This window comes from Coptis chinensis, chromosome 3 (assembly GCF_015680905.1).
Source record: "Coptis chinensis isolate HL-2020 chromosome 3, ASM1568090v1, whole genome shotgun sequence".
Taxonomy (NCBI): Eukaryota; Viridiplantae; Streptophyta; class Magnoliopsida; order Ranunculales; family Ranunculaceae; genus Coptis; species Coptis chinensis.
This window is the reverse complement of record NC_141458.1, coordinates 104596617-104617301: the sequence shown is the minus strand read 5'-3', so window position 1 is coordinate 104617301 and position 20685 is coordinate 104596617. Positions and strand designations below refer to the sequence as shown.

The window sequence follows — 20685 nt, the reverse complement described above, 5'->3', positions numbered from 1 at the left end:
TCCTATACTTAAAAAGAAATAGTGTTCTTCAACTCGCTACCAATGTCTCAAATTTGGTAAATGACATCTTCTCTTGAATTTTCTGCATAATATGCCAAAGACAAGAACGATGACGCAAGTATTAGGAAACACTTTGGCAATGGTCATTGCCATCGCTCTATCCCGGTCGATGATTGCAGTTGGCGACGCGACCACCCATGGCTGCAAGCCAGCCTTAAATAGCCATATGAATGTATCTTCTGTCTCATCAAGCAACAATGCGAACCAAACTGAATCGACCGATAATGATGGTTGACTCCAAGAAAGGGCAAAAGGCATGGAATATGCATTGGTACGATATGTGGTATCAAAAGACACAACATCTCCGAAATATTCATACTCGCATCGGTACCTCCCATGAACCCGAAAAAGTTCACCGCAGTCCCATTTTCATCTAAATCAATAACGTAATAGAACCGATCCTCAAAGACTCTTCTCAGATAAAATATTGCAAAGACGGGCAGCTAGTTGCATCACCTTCTTTAGGCATCTTTTTCCGGGTCAAACCATAATAATGGTTCCAACAATCTTTCCGTAAACCCAACTTCCTCTCCATGGAAAAACAGATGCCACTTTCCCAACGTGATAAACCTGTTATCACTAAATATCTCGGTCAAGCACTTCACGCTTCCGGGCATATGTTTGTTAGTTTTCATGCAAATTCTCTTCGATGGGGTCACCGGATCGCGACTATGGTCATTATGAGCAACGCCGACCTCATATATCTCTTCATGCATTCTTTTCTTAATACCTAATTCTAGCTTGGCAACCACACCGATAGTTGATGTATTTCTTGATCGACTTCATCTCTCTTAGAGTCTTAACCCTTCACGGAGCAAACCAAGAACAACCACTAACCAAATCCACCTGATTTTGTTGCTTAGAAGTCGTCCAACACGAAGTCTCAAATCCCTCTTGTTGACCATACTTTGTAATAAGTCTTTGCCTCATCAATACTTGTAAAAGTCATTCCTATATAAGGAGCAGCTAATGTTTGCGTGCCTTGAACAGGGCTTTTAGTAGATCAAAGACCTCAACCACGCCTTCTTCGATATTGATTGATGTCTCTGTCTCCATTTCTATAAATCCTAAAAATTAAAAATATAAATAACTTAAAACAAATCAAAAATCCCAATGTACATAAACAAGTAAATAACTTAAACATCTAAACTCGACAGAGTTAACCAAATATGTTATTCAATCAACTCTGCCGAGTTCAAAACTCCGACAGAGTTCACCGAATATGCTAGTTCACCGAACTCGATATAGAGTTCAAAACTCCACAAAGTTCACCGAATATGTTAGTTCACCAACTCCGGCAGAATCACGGCATGAAGAATATGACAGAGTTCAAAACTTCGACAAATAAAGTTCACCTAATATGATACTTCACCCAACTCGACAGAGTTCAAAACTCACGATAATATGGCATGAAGAATACGACAGTTAACCTAACTCCCAGAATCACGACGAAGTTCAAAACTTTGACAGAGTTCACCTAACTCCGACAGAGTTTACCGAATATGTTACTCAACGAACTCCCTGAGTTCAAAACTCGAAAGAGTTCAAAACTCGATAGAGTTCATCGAACTCCGACAGAGTTCAAAACTCCCGACGTAATACGACATGAAGAATAATGACAGAAGTTCACCGAACTCGAAAGAGTTTTGAACTCGACAGAGAATACGACAGTTCAAAACTCGACAGAGTTCACCGAATATGTTACTTCAATCGAACTCGACAGAGTTCAAAACTCGAAAGAGTTCAAAACTCGATAGAGTTCATCGAACTCGACAGAGTTCAAAACTCCGATGTAATACGGCATGAAGAATACGACAGTTTCACCGAACTCGAAAGAGTTTTGAACTCGGCGTGAATCACGACAGAGTTCAAAACTCCGGCAGAGTTCACCAATATGCTACTTCAATCGAACTCCCTCGACAGAGTTCAAAACTCTCGAAAGAGTTCAAAACTCGAAAAGAGTTCAAAACTCGATAGAGTTCATCGAACTCCCAGAGTTCAAAACTCCTGACGTATCACCTACGCATGAAGAATACGACGAGTTCAATCGAACTCGAAAAGAGTTTTGAACTCGACGTATCAATATTGACAGAGTTCAAAACTCCGACAGAGTTCACCGAATATGCTACTCAACGAACTCACGAGAGAGTTCAAAACTCGAAAAGAGTTCAAAAACTCGATAGAGTTCATCGAACTCCCACGAGTTCAAAACTCGACGAATATGGCATGAAGAATACGGCGAGAGTTCACCGAACTCGAAAAGAGTTTTGAACTCGATGTATCACGACAGAGTTCAAAACTCCTCGACAGAGTTCACCGAATATGCTACTTCAACGAACTCGACAGAGTTCAAAAACTCGAAAAGAGTTCAAAACTCGATAGAGTTCACCGAACTCGACAGAGTTCAAAACTCCACGCATCACGGCATGAAGAATACGACAGAGTTCAATCGAACTCTGAAAGAGTTTTGAACTCGACGTATCATCTGACAGAGTTCAAAACTCACGGAATTCACCGAATATGCTACTTCAATCGAACTCGATGCAGAGTTCAAAACTCGAAGAGTTCAAAACTCGATAGAGTTCATCAACTCCCCGACAGAGTTCAAAACTCCTCGACGCAATATGGCATGAAGAATACGACAGAGTTCACCGAACTCCTCGATTTAATCGGCATGAAGAATACGACAGAAGTTCATCGAACTCCAGAAAGTTCAAAACTCGGCTGAATCGGCATGAAGATGAAGAATACGACGAGTTCACCTAACTCCCGACGAGTATCACAACAGAGTTCACCGAACTCGACAGAGTTCAAAACTCCACGGCGTAAATACGGCATGAAGAATACGACAGAGTTAACCTAACTCCCATGTATCACGACGAAGTTCAAAACTTTGACGAGTTCACCAACTCGACAGAAGTTTACCGAATATGCTACTTCAACGAACTCGACAGAGTTCAAAACTCGAAGAGTTCAAAACTCGATAGAGTTCATCGAACTCCGGCAGTTCAAAACTCTGACAGAATACGGCATGAAGAATACGACAGAGTTCACCGAACTCTGACAGAATACGACAGAGTCCACCGAAATTGTCGCCGTCTTTAAACGAGGGTATTAATCATAACTATAATCATAGCAACCTAAATTAAATCAAAAATTCAAGGTTTTATGGTATAATGACAATCCAAGTGTCAATTAAAGCATTATTAATAGGCAAGCACCATAACCAAATGTGGACTATAGTTGAAGTGCCAAATGATACCTGTCAGAGAAGAAGAAACCAAGTGAAGAAACCTAATTGCCAAATGATGAGAAGAAGAAGCCGAGAGAGCCGAGCCGTAGAGAGAGAGAAATTGAATTTCGGTTTTTTTTTTTGTTAGAGATCGGTTTGAACTCTTTGGTGAAGATCGGTTTTTTTTTTTTTAAGAGAAGATGATGAAATATCGAAATATCGGTAAATATCAAAATTGGGTGAATTAGATCCAAGATCTAGAGGGCTCGATCGGATCGCTCAAATGAAGAGTGAGATAAGGGTGGCACTCTAAGAGTGGCACCCTAGACAAACCGATATATATATATATATATATATATATATATATATATATATATATATATATATATATATATAAAACCATTATTGCACAAGGCTTAAAAATGCTCTAGCTGCCGCCGATTAATTTTTAAGTGGATACACAAAATTAATTAAAAGTCAGGACAGTAGTTTAATTATTTGCGAGTCGGTCCCTACTACAAAATAGATCAGACGTTGGATTTGCTAGAGATTAGATAGATATTCTCGAGATACATATAATAAGAACAAAACAATTACACGCCCAATCTTTAAACCAATTCGCGATCACTGCGAATCATTCAGACACATGATTTGAATCTTAAAAAAAACTTCAACTTCAATTAGGAATCCTAAAAACCCAAAACACCTTCAACTACTATTAACCAAAAAAAATAAAACACCCTATTTCTCCTCTAGATCTAGCTTCATCTTCTCTAACCCTCAAAATACCTTCACCAAATCTCCAAACAAATCACAATCTCAAGATCATTAGATCTCTCAAACTTAGAAACCCACCCAATACCATTCATGAATAATACACCCGATTCGATTCGAAGTCTTATTCTTATTTTGTTTACACCCCTCGCGGTCAAATACTTCTACTTTCTAACCCATCTCAACAATGGGGCGCTTTTCAATTATTGAAAATGCTGCATTTGTTCACGGGAACCATCTCAAGATGATAATAAAAGTCCTCCACGGTTGATTCCGGCTATAATCCTTCATGAGAAAGTGACTAAGACAATTATCAAGGAAGGTCGTAAAGAGAACCCATCCAAGTATTCCACATGCTTTTGTAAGTATATTATATTTATTTCAATTCTACAGATCAAACTGCTATATATATACTGAATTGCATAACATGGGCTATAATGAAGATCACATCCGATGTGATAGTGCACTATAGAGCCTAGATGGAAAGCACGCAAAGACAAGTTTGAAGATACATGGCGTGAAATGTAGACCAATAAAGATGGTTAGGTAATTGTGGTTAAAGTATCAAGTTGTTCATCGTGGCCTTCATTTTAAGGAAATGTTGGCTAGACTGTGTTTTGAGATGGATTCTCAGTTAAATTCCTTTCATAACAATAGCATTCTCCACTGACTCATGGATTATGGCATAAATTTAAATCGTGAAAATAGATGTATTTTTCGTCATTTATCTAAATTTACCAAATTGTTTGAAGACATTATGGTTTATTATGGTTTGTGATGAGGTGATAAAACTTTCTTTGAAACTTTACAATGCACTGTATGCAAGACATGGAGATGGCAGTGGTAGATCAAAGCAGAGCAGAAGCGAGAAAAAGAGTCGCAAGGCAATGTTGAAACTTGGAATGAAAGCCATCCCTAGTGCGAGCCGCATCACAGTCAAGAAGAGCAAGAATGTTGGTCACATGCCTTTAGCTTAAGCTTTTGAAAATGTTATCTGTGCGAGTGAATTTTGGATTTTATTTTTTATTAATGCTTTCCTAAATGATTTTTCACATTGTTGCCTCAGATTTTGTTTGTCATCTCAAAACCGTGACGTATTTAAGATCCCAACATCGATACCTATGTCATATTTGGGGAGGCAAAGATTGAGGATTTGAGCTCACAACCGTAGACCCGTGTCAGCGGAGCAAGCTTCAAGGCCCCGATCTCACCATGTTATCTCCAAACCAGAGTCATCAGCCATGGCTCAGGACGATGAAGATGTGGATGAGACAGGGGTAGAGCCAAAAGACAAAATTAGTAATGATGCAGGCTGGTGTGTCAAGATCAAAGGCGCTGAAAGCGCTCAAGGTCACGATGGTGATATTGTTTCTGCCATCATGGAGCTAACGAACTAAGAGAGCCTTTTTGGAGCATATTCTCATGGTTGAGACAAGTATAAGGTTTTTATATTTGTTTGGCTTATATATATGTTTTTTTTCAGCTTTTTTTTTCGGTTACTTATTTTTATGAAGTCCGGCTGTTTTGACAAAGTTAGCTTAAAAGCAACTTTTGCTTGCATAATTATATGTATCTTTACTAAATTACTATTATAGATTGTAAACTTATGGGGGCTTTCATTACCACTTGCAGACTGACTTCAATGGCCACCACTGGAACCCGATGGGGGTGTAGTTATGTCTCTGAATGCAGGCTTTAGTGAACAGGTTAACTTCCAATCTTATTCATAACACATACTTTGTATTTTACATATTCTGAACTTTCTATGCATATCATGAATATTTCAATGATGGAATATTTAAAGAAAGATCTATGATGTTTAATTATTAGCTTCTATTTTGCAGCCTTTGAATTCAAAATTAGTTGTGATGTTTTTAAGTTGTGCGCACAAGATTTTGTAACCTACTTAGGGCTTCTTAGTTTTTTTATAACAATAACACTTTTCAGCTTTAATCATTTAAAACTATTCTTGGGCTTACTTTCAGCAGAAAAAAAGCTTTACCAAACATGTCATAATCGTGAACTGATGGTCCATTTAAAATATTCTCATCCACTTTTTTTCTTTTCTGCAGCTCAACACTTATTTAGTTGGTTGATGCTCTATAATGCACTACAATGAAACCCATTTATAAAGCGTAATTACGCAAAAATCTATTGGCATTCTTTTTACATGTGTTTTGTTTACTCCATTGGAGAGTAAATTCTATGTAAACATTTGATTCTGCCATTTAGAGTTGTTCACAATTAGGGTTAGTATGTTCATAATAGCCAACTAAGTGCATGCAGATTTATTAGGAGAAGTGCACTATCGTGGTCTGCATTAAGGTTTCAAGATGTCCAAACACAAAACTTTCGAAATGGACTGCTATCGTAACTTATTGCTATTCCTTTAAAACATTGTTCTCAGACATTCATTGTTTTTCTTTGTTCGTGGCAGAAAAAATCATGATGACAGGATTGGCAATATCGCTGTTTGCAAGCATGAAGTCCCGTGAATGTGCTTTTGTCGCATGTGGGTTGGTGCCGCTATGAAGTTGTTAACGCCATGCTCTGCACTACCCATCATTTTTCATATACAATTTTTTATTAATATATTCTTAGTATTGGTTTTGTTTGATGTAGAAGATATATTTTTTACTGAGTTTTTGAAGAAGAAATAGTACGACAACGTATCATCTACAACTACAATTTTACAAATGAATGGAGGAGGTTCTTTGTGGAAAAATTTGACTCGATCGACCAACTAATTATCAATGGAAGTTATCAATGTGAGGTTTGTTTATTGTTGTAAGATTCCATATCCTAATATCACAATTATGAAAGATATTGACACCGCACAAACATAACAACATTTAAGACTTATGACATTGAATTGCTTCATAAAGAAGTACAACCGAGTAAATGTTTCCCCGACAAAGTTATTCTCGCTTGTGTATTGCTATGCCGCAAATCATTGGTCACGACGCCAAGCACTCTGCTATGATCGGGCTACTATGACAAACAATCATTGGCTGTGATTCTAAGTACTTTGCTATGACTGTGCTAAGTACGAGGGAAATAAGGAAGATGTCAATGATTGTCTCAAATCCTTGAAAACGTCAAGAATATGAATTAAAGTTGTTGAAGCTTCAAATTTTGGAAGGTAATGATTCACCGTGTTTCTTGGAACATAAAAAAATCCCAGATGAAATGAAGGTTCAATTAGATATAGTGTTAAACAAATGACATAAAACTATCAAATGATTACATTTGTTGCCTCTTTAAGAAAGTGAGCTTTAGTAGTAACATTTTATACCTCTTTACGGAATACTATTTTTATATCATTGTCAAGTCAAGATTCAATGCGAGCTTTCCCGTTGCTCTAAGGCAATGATCGAGATTGATCACAGAATGAAAAGAACTTTGCAAGTCCTATTCTCAGCAGAATATAGTGAACGTAAAAAAGAGCAAAGAAATTTGGTTTGTCCTCTTGCATCGAAAATGGACATTAGTTAAAGCCGACAACACGGTGGTGAAGAGAGCAATGGTTCACCACCCGCATTCATTCCATGTCAATATTGTTTTTTTTTCCTTATTATTGTTATATTTATTTTGTGGTTGAATTTCTTATATGAAATAAGGAATGCTATTATTCAGAATGAACTTCCATAATTTACGATGGTTTACATAGTATCTGTGTATCTTATATATGTGAACTTACATTTGCGTTGTATTAGTTGTAACAATATGCTATATTAATGTTGTGGAACAAAAGAAATTAGCTGTTAATTATGCCTATGCATTGGTGGCCTTACCTGGTTGAGTAGGTAATTGGTAGAAACTGGGGTGAGATCAACTGAGAATTTGGTTGTTGACACTCCCATGGTTACAACTGCTTGCACTTCGCCAAAGGCAAAAGTACAACTTTTAGGACGCTACTTAGGACGCTACTGACACACTTTTTCTTCCTTTTTTAAGCTATAAAGGTTCCCTAATGATCTATCATTCCAGTTTTTCTTCCAGTTTTTTACATCCCATGTAAAAAACTCAAAATACAGGTAAATACAAATGGACTAAGACAGTTAAGTATAGTTGACTCTAATAATTATATAAAAATTAAGCTCAAAATACAGGTAAACCCAAATGTTTAAAGCATACAATGGAACAATCCCGGCATCGCCGGGTGAAGTGCTAGTATATATATATATATGATATATCAACTTTTAGGGCTTTGATTCAATATTTCAGGATGCCGATATTTTGTACGATATGGTATTTTGTTCAAAGAAGATTCCCAACGGTAATAACAGTAATCAAGGGATTCAAGGCTATAGGGTCAGCAATGTTCCACGCCAAAAGGCAATCTATCTCCATCTCTTTTCATACTCACACAAAGCACAAACCCCCTCTCATTTCATTTCTTCTCCACATTCAGCAACTCATGGCTTCTCTCTCTTTCTCTACCCACTCTCTTTCAGCCTCATTACTTCCCACTCCAAGCACCAAGACCTCATCTTCAAAGACACTCTCCATTCTCTCCACTTCTCAGTTTCATGGTCTCAAACTCTCGTTTTCTTCTTCTAATTCAGTTTCATTCCCATGTGTTTCTACAACCAAAACTTCCATTTGTGCCAAGGTACATTTATCTTGGGACAGCAAATTATGTGTCCTGAAGTATAATGTTGTGTGGTAATTTTGTAATTTTGTTTTGCAGGTTTCTAAAGGGTCTGTTCCACCCGCATTAACTTTGAAAGATCAAGATGGAAAGAGTTTTAGTCTTTCAAAGTATAAGGGCAAGCCTATTGTTCTATATTTCTACCCTGCTGATGAAACTCCTGGCTGTACTAAACAGGTATTTCTTGGTACTTTAATGTTTTAGAGATGGTAGAGATTAGAGAGCTAAGGAATTCTTGACACTAAACTAACTCCATTTATCAAATGTGAGAACTATGAGTGGTTGGTGGAGTAAGGACACAGCTTATAAAAGAAAATGGTAACAGAAGAGAGAAGAGAATGGTTATTCAAATATGGAATTTTCTATAGGTATCATAAATCAACCAATCCAGTGATTCTTGTTGAATTGCAATTAAGTTCATCCTTGGGGTGGGGGATAAGACTGGTATTCGGCCTATTATTCAAAAATATTAGTTACCGATATTTTAGTTCATCACTTGCCAACATGCTTCTATGTGGTAGAAGAATAGAAGATGGACTAAGATTCTGTAAATGCATTCATGTTAATAAAGATTTTATCGTGTTTATCAAATAGGGCTTGTGTACTTTCTACTTAAATTTGCATCTTGCGGTTATTGTATTTTCTGGGGAATGATCATTTTTCATATACAGGCTTGTGCTTTTAGAGACTCATACGAGAAGTTCAAGAAAGCAGGAGCTGAAGTCGTAGGGATCAGTGGTGATGATCCTTCTTCACACAAGGTATACTGTTCCTAGCTTCTTAACTTCCTAACAATTAAGCTTTGAAACAAACTGATTACATAAGAAGTTAAGAGTAAATGCAATGTCGTGGGAACTGATACAAGACTAAACGAAACAAAATTGGGCAAAAACCCAAGTGACTTTCTAGCATTCAAGCAAGAGGATAGTACTTAAGAGTAAATGCGATGTTGTGTTATACACTTATAGTATCTAAAATATAGCAGTTCCGCAAACACTTATATGTTTTTCTATGCAGCATACACCTGCTCATGTAGAATTCTTGTTCTCTAAAATTGTTTTGGTGATTACAGGCATTTGCAAAGAAGTACAGGCTTCCATTTACATTATTGAGTGATGAGGGTGACAAAATCAGAAAAGAATGGGGAGTCCCGTCAGATTTATTTGGAGCATTACCTGGGAGACAGACATATGTTCTTGACAAGAAAGGTGTGGTTCAACTGATTTATAATAACCAATTTCAACCCGAGAAGCATATAGATGAGACACTAAAGCTACTCCAAAGTCTTTGACTCATTTTTATGTGCTTTATTCATTTTTCTTCCGCTTCTTATTACTGTTCCTATCGACGTGAATTTTGTAAGCCAATAAAGTTGTAAGATATTTCTCTGCGTCTCTTGAGCATCAGTATACTCTTGGTTTGCTGTAGAAATTATGTTCTAAGTTCTGATTTGTAGTCCGTATGATGAGGTTGAATTGTATAATATCATGTATGGAGCATATTCTTCAAGTCAAGCTCTGTAAATGTTTACTCCTGCTTTATTTAAGTCTGAATTGGTTTAAGTTCTGAACCTACCAACTGAGCCCAATCCCCAATGTCAGCTTATGTATTGATTTTGCGTCATCTAAATCCTGACTAATATCTCCACTAACACTTTACAAGGGTAAAAAAACGACTGCTCTGTTCAAAACTTCAAATAATGGGCAATCGATATTCAAATTTGGCATTGTTCATATCACTATCATACTTACAATATTATCTGCAAACAAGTCGAAAACAATGAACCGCCAAAAAAAATCTTTTACTAAACATGCTTGCCTAATACTTGTGTAATTCATTTATACATCCGCTATCAAAGAAAAATAAAATATGATAAAATAAAATCCTTGTACTCTACATCAGCATCTATTTGCTAAGTAGGTGACGACAGATCGATACTGCCAACTAAAAGGCCAATATCACAAGAAAAAATGGAAAACCTCACATATTTATGAAGAGGAAAAGAAGTACATTGAACTTATGTATACCCCTTTCGAAGATTTGACTTTAATGGCCATCAGCAACAGATGAATACAAAACCAACACAAACGGGACATCTGTTTTAGTGGTTGTTACCTGGGCTTCAAGTCGCCTTCCTTTGCTTCAAATGATGATAATGAGAAGAATGACCTAGGAGCTGTAAGTTCAAGACAAATTAAGTCAGTTTGTGTACCGAATCATAACAAGTGTTACTCATTGGCAGAGATAAATTAATCCATTTCATAAATCAGAACAACAGAAACTTTAAACAACAAATTCAGGATAGTAACCCTGAAAATCCTCTTTTTAACCAAACAAGTTTAGGTAATAGCAAGTTCATATAGTTGGAGGGGTTTATATGATGAAGGCCATAAGAGGCAGGATAGTCAGATTTTGTATTTAACAATGCCAGTGTCTATCAACCTAAAGAGCTTCTGGCAAAAGAACAAATGATAAAACATCTAAACCAAGAACTAATGTAATGATCAGAGGGTGAAGAAGGGGGAGGCTTTCCTGTCAGTTAATAACACGGTAAAGTAGAGTGACAGGTATGTAACTTCCAGGAACATTAAACAAAAAGAAATATGGGCAACAATTCAGGAATAAGCATCTCACAGATGATCAGACAAATGATAATTTCAACAAGGTTAAACTTTTGTTTCTTGCTAGGCCTCTTTCCCTTCCCCAACCCTCAGCAGATGCACATCAGTAATTCAATTAGCTTGACTTCTTTTGTTTAAGAATTAGTATAGAACTCAATTAATCATCATAAAACATAAATTCTGCAGCATGTGTTACTAAGCACTCACCTGTCAGTGAACTCCCTGATAGATGATGGGACTTCAGTTTATAGTTTTCTGGAGTTGCCGGAATAGAGCTATACAAGGCTTGAACTGCATGGAACAAGAGGATTTCAAGTTAGCAAGTCATCAATTTTAATTCTCTTCTGTGGAACACATAAAATAAAACTTTTGTTCCAGACAATGAAGATCCTCAAGACTGACCTTAGATACTAAGTCATAAGCCATAAAAACTTTACAGTATCGTACTTTATTTGCATTAAGTTACAATACATCTCCCTGCAATCCTCTTGGAGTTGGTGTGATTTAATTAGTGAGAAATTAGGGGGGGGGGGGGTGGGGAGAGAGGTTTATGTGAGACACTACCAGATTATATAACAAATTTCATTGAAGGTTATTCATAAGTTGCGTAGGATAATTGGTCTTCTTATTCATTAACCATGCATTTAGTTGCGACATCCACCAAAGAGGGATGTGAAAATAAAGCTAGTAAAACAACAGGAAGTTACCTTCTTCGCTAATGAATCCGACTTCACCCTTGAATGCCTCGTAAGAACAATGACCTTGTGAGATTCCCATTCTTGACTTCCGGAGATCATCTGATGATCGACTAGCCAAATAACGGCCATCATCAGTATCATCATCACCTTCAGAAGTTGTTGAAGACATGCAGTCTACCTGGCCCTCTGTCCCTCGAGTTTTTCTCCCAAACATCAATAACCGTTTAATACCTTTTGTCACACTGTGAGACTGCTGATCAGATGCGTTGGCTAGGAGAATTGGTTTCTGAGTAAGACCCCATTTCTTTCGTGTTCGAGGTGGACTAGTCTCCAACTTACTGAAAGATGAAGAATTCCATGATGCAGGACTAGCCATTGGAGAGTCCATGGAAACATCAGTATCTAATCTCCTGTGCATATTAGAAAACGGAGAACGCATATTTGAGCTCCTTGGAGCATGGCTCTGTAATGGTGAATCCTGCATAGGCCCTGCAGAACTGTGGAATGTTGAACGCCCTGTAGCAACTTCACCTACCAAGTCAGATTTGATAGGAGTGCTTGATTTCAGGATCACAATGCCATCTGATTTAGGAATACCAGATTTTTCTGATTCTTGGCTTAATCTTGAATCATCACTATCTACATCAGTAGGTGTACTTTTAATCTTGAAACCTTCTCCACTTATCTCTTTAAGCATTCCTAAAGAATCCTCCCGCTTGTCGACCATTTGACTAGACACTTCTTCGCCATTCATGGTCTCAGATTCAATTGTAACTTTCAGCTTAGCAATACCAGGCCCTGCACCGGGACCAATACCATTACCCTTCTTGAGGAATGGCTTTGACTCACCATTCTTCCGAGCTGGTGTCATATTGGCACCATTTGCTTTAGGAGGTAAAAATTCCTTTGATTTATCAGGACTTACAGAGCTCTTCTTCATAGACTGAGACCGCCATACATTATCTTTCTTAGCAGAAGGTAAATGTCCATTGGTGCTCTTGCTCCGTGGAATGTGTGTATTCTGTGAGCGGGTTACTTCCTTGTGCGTTCCTGGTGAGGGTTTTGTGCTTTCCTCTTTGAAGTCAGAGAAATTTGGAAGTGACTGTCCAACAGGGTTTTCTGGTACAACCCTTCGCCTTGCAGAACCAAAGTTGGAACCTTTGGAAGACGGTCGAGGAATAGGTGGTGCTGAACTGCGTGGAATGGAGGACGAAAATGTTCTACTCTGCGAAAACTTCTTAGACTGGGTGCTCCTGCTAGAACCATTTTCTAGATGTATCTCACTAAAGGGTGTATCTCCTCGAAAACGAATTTGTTCTGAAGAATCAGATACACCACCATCTTGAATCTGAGTAGTCTCTATTGCTTGCTACAGAGAAGAAAAATTGATTTAGATAGCTTCAAAAGAAAGATTAGGATGTAGATTTAGTAAGCTTCAAAAAAAAAATTGTAGGACAAGTAATCATTTCTAGTTTACCGATTATGTACATAAATGTTCAATCCTATAACCTGGTATTAAAAGTTGATACAGTACTACTCTAATAAATTAAAAATACCTGCTCATTGTTCTTCTGGACTAAACACATATCAAAGGACCTTAACTTCTCTGCACGCCGTCGGGATTGCAGAGTGGATTCCCGTTGATCAGAAGACACTGCAAAGTAGGCATTCATTTCAGCTCTACAACACTCAAGCCTCTCACTCATTTCCATCATCTTCTCTTCATTTTGAACTCTTCTTGAATCCCATTCTCCCCTCAGCTTTGCATCTCTTTTCTGCATATACAGGTCATAAAATTTCCCTCTCGAGTTATTCAACCGACCCAACTCCACAAGATTCTTATTCGGATTGAGTACAACTGTTTCTCCAGCTAGTCCCCTCTCAAATTCCTTCTCAGGTAGCTGAACAAGACTAATATCCTCCTCCTCTACATCAACTGGACTGACTCTCCTCGACGAAACCAACTGACTACCAGAAACCCGAAGTTTGTGAGCTGCAAAGAGCTTCTCTAATTCATCCGCCTTCATTTGTAACTCCTCATTAAGTTCTTGATTTCCTTTCAGCTGCCTGGCCTTTGAAACTTCATTATATTGGCCATCTTTTGCACTATCCTGGAACATTTCTGTTTGTTCTAGGCCAGAGTTTTGTCTATGTATCCTCATTGCGCTTCGTCCTTGAATCCAACTGTTAAGATCCTAAAGGCGATGTTTACTTAGTAATACGTCAACTTGGTATTAGAGCATGAACTAAATTGCGAGCGCGCTTCTCAAAACTATATCTGGAGGCTAAATGCAAGTTACACCAACAACCAGCTATGTACTACTACTATCTGTGAAGAATATTAAGGTGGCTGCTTAATATGCATTTAGTCTCTGACTGCAACAGTATGTCAAACTGAAGTTTAGAAAGAACTAGTCCAAATAGATTCTTTCTTCCACACTTCTCCTTTGTGCTAAACCAAAGTTGACTAGTTCTGAAAGCTGAGTCAATTAGTCGGCTGACTCAACTGAGTGACTCAGTTGTAGTTTCTGTTTCTAGCTTTCTTGTACTTTGCTCTTGCTTTTCTAGATCCCATTTGGGGAAATGGCTCCTTGACACGTGGAGGGTTTGGATTGTTTTGGTTTTGTCAGGTTGTAATTTGATACTGTTGATGATGATGTGAGGATTGTGGTTAGAGTTAAAGTGGGTCCCATGTAGGTTTGTTTGGTAGGTCGTTTTTTTGGTTGAGGTCTGGCATGAAGGACAAATCTGACCCGGAAAGAGGAATCAGACGGCACAGTGGGAACTTTTGAGAATTTAATATTTTTAATGATCAGTAATTAAAGCATGCCGTCTCTGACTAATTAAGAGGAGTTGATCAAAGTCAATGTAAATGTTGTTGATCAAAGTCTAATTGGGAATGAAAAAGTCTTGGTCTGGTTCTTGGTAAAGGTTTGTTAAGAATCAAAACTGAAAACAATATTGATATTCTGACTTTTAAGTTACTGGGAATGGAATTGAATTGGAACTCAGATAAGTTTAGTTAATGATAAGTGAAGGAAATTGTTTGGGTGAGAACTCACGCAAACACACTAATGATCTTGTTGGAGAGGTTGATGTGGAGTGAGAGAGACTGTACCACCAATGGCTGCCTCATCGATCCAAATTGTTCTCCTAATCAAGTCTCAAAATGCACGTAATTTTTGTTTGAAATGATTGCTTGGGTATTTATAGGAATCTTATTGCTAAAAATACCCTTTCCTTATTTGACGAGATATTTCCCTCTTTGTATGAAATCTTTCCTAAAGCTTCATATGGAAAAAATCCTTGACATATCTCCTGGACCTCTTATATATAACTTGGGTGTCATATTAGTGGGCGTGTCATTGCTTCAATAGAGGGCATGCCCGAATGCCACATTAGTAGACAAAAGCTGGGTCACATAAAGATGGCTAGCAAGCCCGCCTCATTAGTGGCCGGCTCTTATAGTGGTACCCAATGATGGTCGTTAAGTAGGGTACCAAGATCTGATGGTACATACACCGTCCCCTCTTTGCGGATGGAATTCGCTTCTTTCATGGCGTAATAATAGACATCATATTGCTATAAAAGAATGAACCAAAGGTGATCGAAAATTTCTGCGATGCCATGCGAATAACTTAGTTGAGGTTAACTTAACTTAGAATGCTTTGTAATCGTGAGATCGACCGACCTAGCGGGTAAACTTCGGATCCAAAGAAACTCAAATGATTTGACCATGTGCAATTAATTACATTAGTAAGGGTAATCTAGTAAATGATGGCATATGATTTCTAATTGGACCCATGGAAATAAAGATGACGGCAAACTCAAATTAGGGAACATGCGCCTCACACTAATAAGTTTGATAAGTGTTTGTTTAACTAAGAAGGAATGAATCTAAAACAATTGTGGACCGGAAAAAGAAGGTGTGATAAGGATCGGTTGGGGTTTGCAAACATAGAGTTGAGATGTGGGTACTTGCAAGCTTTGGCCTTTTGATACAAAAAGAGATATTCATGAAAATAGAAAAAAGAATCTACCGACCTTTGAATTGGGAAACCGAATCGTGGTTACCTGCCTATAAGAAGGTAATGTTATTTTGTACTCTCTGAATATTCATGCTACCCGCTCCAAGTATTTAAGATTTCATATATCTCAGGGCGATATGGTGAATGGGAAAGAAAATGGTGGTGAGATGAAGGCTAAAGCTGGTGGCAATACGCGGTGGACGATGATGAGTTTCGCTGGCGAGACGTTGCAACGCAGATGGATAGAGCGTACCGCCTTGCCAACTAACAAAATTGCTCGTAGTACAACCTCCGATGAACTCACAAGCATGTTCCGCTTGAAGAACTTCGGCATTGAGCAGCTTTCGGAATATGACAGAGGACACCCAGTGAAGGAGGGGGAATTAGTGGTGACTTTTGCACAGCTGGAGTATGGGTTGATGATACCTCTTGACAAGGAGGTGTCTCGAAGTTCTATCCTGTGGTATGATTCCACCGATTCAAGTGTCTATGTCGTTATGGTTGGTCTTCGCGGGCACGACTTTGGCGAAGATACCGTGTCCTTCGCCGCGATGAATTCATCGCTTGGTACGGCCTCAACGCTTATACGAAGAAGATGGGTCCCCGATGTTTCATGTGGAATGGGCGATCCGAGATGAAGTTTAAAGGATTACCGGGCGGGTACCAAACCGGATAAGTAATCGTTTCTTAGTACGGGAAATTGGAACCCTTATGCAACCCGTGTCCCGAATAGGATTATAGGTATGAAACACGAAGGGTGCGCCTGCATAATCACTATCTTGTGAATTATCTATATATTACAGTTCGACGTTTTGTTTTTAGGTGATCGACCAAGTACCACAGACTTTGATGTGAGCAGCCAAGCTTTGGAGCATCTCAGATTTTACTTTAGCATGGACAGGGACGAGAACATCTGGGACTTGTCATGGCCCAATGAAGTGGTTCGTAGCTGCCATTACAATGAAGAAAAAACGCCAGGACATGCCCTTGATGTTCCCAAGTGTCCATATGGGTCGCAACGACAAGTTCCCCGACAACAAGTAACCATGCTAGAAGCTCGACAAGTCGGGTGATGAGCAAGCGTGACAATGAAAGCGAGGGTCCCTTTGTAACCTCGTCTCCCATTTTAGAAGCTCGCTTGAAAACGCAGAAGAGAAAAATAATAGATGAAGCTGCCAATGCCCGTGTTGAAGGATTGAAAGCTCTTGAAGTATTCCCCAAATCTACCGCTTCAATGGAGAGGCGGAGTAAGCGCAAAGCGGACAAAGACTTTAACGGGACTCGCCGACCAGAAACTGTAGTTGCTAATGAGAGTGTGGAGGTTGGTGTGAAGGAAATTACCTCGGGTCAAGGTACTCGGATGATGGGCGCTATCGCCTCTTGTTCCTTTGAATAATGAAGGTACAGGGGTAATATGCTTGTAATTAAAAAGACTCGAAATTATCCCGGACAACCTCGGTCTATGGAGATAGAGCAAAAGCAGCCTGATGGTGCTATGGACGAAAGAATTTTTCGTGAAATGACGAGTGTGTCCATACCTGTTGGAGATATTACCTCAGTTGAACCATTAGCACTTGTCTCAGCAGTTTTTCTTGATGACGAGGTGATAGAGGCGTTAAGGCCTCATGCGGACATTGATTTTTCTGCTGAAATGGTCGAGGAGTATATGCATGACCAACTTTTACTACCCGAATTAGGATCCAGTAACACGAAAGAGGTAGAGGCAAGTTCAGAATTGTGTATCCTTGGGATGCGACGCGTTGCAAGGTAATCCCATTATACATGTTGCCTCTATATTATTACTTAGCATGGCCTTTTGAAATCGTATTCAACTTGTATATATATGTATATATCGCCGCTTTTGTAGGCCATGGAAAATTTAAGCTAAAAGTTGATGGCGGTGTTAGAGAAAGAAAACCATGCAATGCCGGGATCCCCGACGGCGGATTTAGTACGAAAAGAGCAAAGAGGAAGCCGGCGGTCGAGAGTGCTAGAGCCCGGATGGAAACGATGCTTTTGCGAGAGAAGGTGGCAGCCTTGTCGTGTGAAAAGGGGAGATGGTGCAGCGATAAAAGGGAAAGATAAGGAATGTAAGAAGGCTATGAGAGAGCTGCGTGAGGAGAAGAAGACACTATCCGAAGTGACTCTTAAACTCTCATTAAGGCCTTTTGAGAAAGCTCACCGAGGTCGTGGTCGAAGAATGCGTTGACGTGATAAGTCGAAAGCCGAGATGTTATGAATGGCGCTTTGCAAAAGATTATACTTCGTTGTACCGGACCGCCCGAGGAAAGAGGTTTGCGGATATTGCTCCCAAGTGCCTTTGAGGATGCCATAGAAGACCTTGGGCTTGAAGATGGAGTAGGCGAGGGTGCTATGGAATTGGGGGATAGTTATGATACTTAGCCTTAAAATATGGCGATTTTGCGTAACATACGAAGTTCTTGCAATCGCCTACTAGATAGTGGTTAGATAGGTTTGAAATTTTTGCACTTCATTTTTTCTTTGTCTTTTTGTTTGGATGTAAAGTGGAATGTTAGATGAATAAAACACTTATGTTCGCCATAAACTCGTAGATTCTTGTTGAACATCCGTGTATAGTGCTTTCTCCTCAAATGTTCATTATGATTTGTTCTCCGATTTCTCTTGTTAGTCATGGCTAAAGTTTTTGTATGGTGAATGTGGATCGGCCAGAGTGCATTGTATAACATGAAGAGTTATGGATGCAATCATTCTCGGGTTTATTTTTCCTTATTGTGGGGATTTCTCACTAAGTTTGTTTGTGGAATGCGCCCCTCTTGTTTCTGGAGCGGGCGAATTAGAAAGTTAGTAACGGAGCGAGACTCTGGTACTTCTAGGGTAGAGCTTCTTAATTTACCCGGGGTGCCAAGTCATTTGAGTTGGCTGCAAAGTTCTCGCTATGGTGTTAACTTTGAGATCACGCCCTTGAATGTTGCTAATCTTTGTTGTGTTTCGATTACCTTGAAATGACCGAGGAATATGCAAAGGACAACCTTGGCTCTCGCGGCGGGAGACATATCCGGATACTATTGTCCGTAAGAGCCTTGAAATGTGTGTGGATGTCTTGCAACAAAGTGAGAACCTACTCCCTCTTGTCGATGAGTTAAAGATAGTTAGCGGATGCACGGATGCAATAGCTTCAAAGGCCCGCGCGCAGAGCGGATAGCCTCAAGCTTCTCGCGATTAGAATATAGCGACTCGGAAGGTTGCAAATGAACAAGCAGTCAAGTGTGAGGGAGATCGGTGGATTGAAGATCTCTCGCACTAAGGATTGATTTGTATCGTGGAGTCCTAGCAGCCATGAAATGTCGAGGGGTTCGATCCCGAGAGTGTTGGCGATCCCTTCCCGAATTATGCCCGAAGGTCTTAACGAAGAAAGCCGACTTTATGGAATGCATCTAACCAAAGAAAAGGCTGATTTGGTTGTGAATCTGATTGAACAAGAGCGAGACTTGTGGTTGAGACACTTGTCGCCTTGTTGCCCGCTGAGAAACTTCGCAATTCCTATTAGTTTTCTTTTCGGCCTTCTACTTAACCGCAGTGATGCTTGATTGCACGATCTCTTGCGACTTGATCTTGAGAGGAGGATTGGTTCACAATTGGAAATTACTACTCTAGATGATATTTTGATCCCATCATTCCGCCACAATGTTTGAAACTTTGTTTGATGTTGACACCATTCACGTAATTCTAGTAAATTTCTCTCAAATAGAAGACAAAGAAGACGATGTGGAAGATACTTACGCTTATGAATCGACAAACCCTGCTCACCCTCACAAACCGCCTTTACTCAAAGTTGCAAAGCTAGTGGGCGCTTATCTTCTTTGAAGTAGGCTGGCGATGTAAACCTCAAACTTACCAAGTTCATGGTAATTATGGAGACTTTGCCAAAGACGAAGTTGCGCAGATAGTAGGCTATGGAGACGCTTAAGTTTCCGACTTGGATTGGTTGGAGACGGTTAAAAAACTCCAAAAGTTTCAGTAGCTGGAAACAAGTATACCATAAGAGGATGCCCACGATGGTTTATGTAATAGCACTCTCTTTGTTTCTTTTGTCATCTGGATGCTTCAGGTGGTGTCATGTCTCATCACTTGTAAGTTGTAACAATTTGGCTTACGTGGTTTCATGGTACTAAAATTTCTCTTGGTCATGAGGAAGATTTGTAAAATGATTGAAAACTACTTGTGAAATATACTACTTGGTCGGCCGCTTTTCCCCATTAATGTCTAAGAGTGATTATGATTTATGAATGTCTTCTCAGATATCAAATTCTCTATTCAAGAATCCAAATTCCAACATGCATACCGGAAGTCGATTGTATAAACTATTATTTGTTTGTTTCTTTATTTTGTAGATGTCATTACTTCGAAGTATATAGTGTAAATATCCAATCTTAAATTTTTTAACGTCGTTGGCTTTGACGATGATAGCTATGAAATGTGAATTGTAATGGCAGTGACATCAAACTAGTTGGTATCTATACGAACTCAAAGTCGTGGATCAACTCATTGTCCCTTTTGGCCTTTGGTAGTATTGGATGAAACTGACTTCTAGATAATTGCAACTTGGTATTGGCAAGGGGATTGTGGAAAGTAGAGC

The 20685-nt window shown here is 39.0% G+C and overlaps 2 protein-coding genes and 1 pseudogene across 2 annotated transcripts; 2 read left to right on the top strand and 1 right to left on the bottom strand.

The window, feature by feature from the left end:
- Positions 1-8405: 8405 nt before the first annotated feature.
- LOC147512472 (peroxiredoxin Q, chloroplastic-like) lies at positions 8406-10290 on the top strand. Its single transcript, XM_086595470.1, has 4 exons — positions 8406-8681; positions 8760-8897; positions 9392-9481; positions 9793-10290. The coding sequence occupies exons 1-4, from the start codon at positions 8487-8489 to the stop codon at positions 10009-10011; spliced, it is 642 nt and encodes a 213-aa protein (XP_086451596.1). The 5' UTR covers positions 8406-8486; the 3' UTR covers positions 10012-10290.
- Positions 10291-10500: 210 nt separating this feature from the next.
- LOC147512471 (uncharacterized) lies at positions 10501-14570 on the bottom strand. The gene is made up of 4 exons (XM_086595469.1): positions 13596-14570; positions 12049-13408; positions 11549-11632; positions 10501-10896 (listed from the first exon to the last, which is right to left on the bottom strand). The coding sequence occupies exons 1-4, from the start codon at positions 14199-14201 to the stop codon at positions 10832-10834; spliced, it is 2115 nt and encodes a 704-aa protein (XP_086451595.1). The 5' UTR covers positions 14202-14570; the 3' UTR covers positions 10501-10831.
- Positions 14571-18773: 4203 nt separating this feature from the next.
- LOC147512470 (BTB/POZ domain-containing protein At5g48800 pseudogene) lies at positions 18774-19636 on the top strand (annotated as a pseudogene).
- Positions 19637-20685: the final 1049 nt, after the last annotated feature.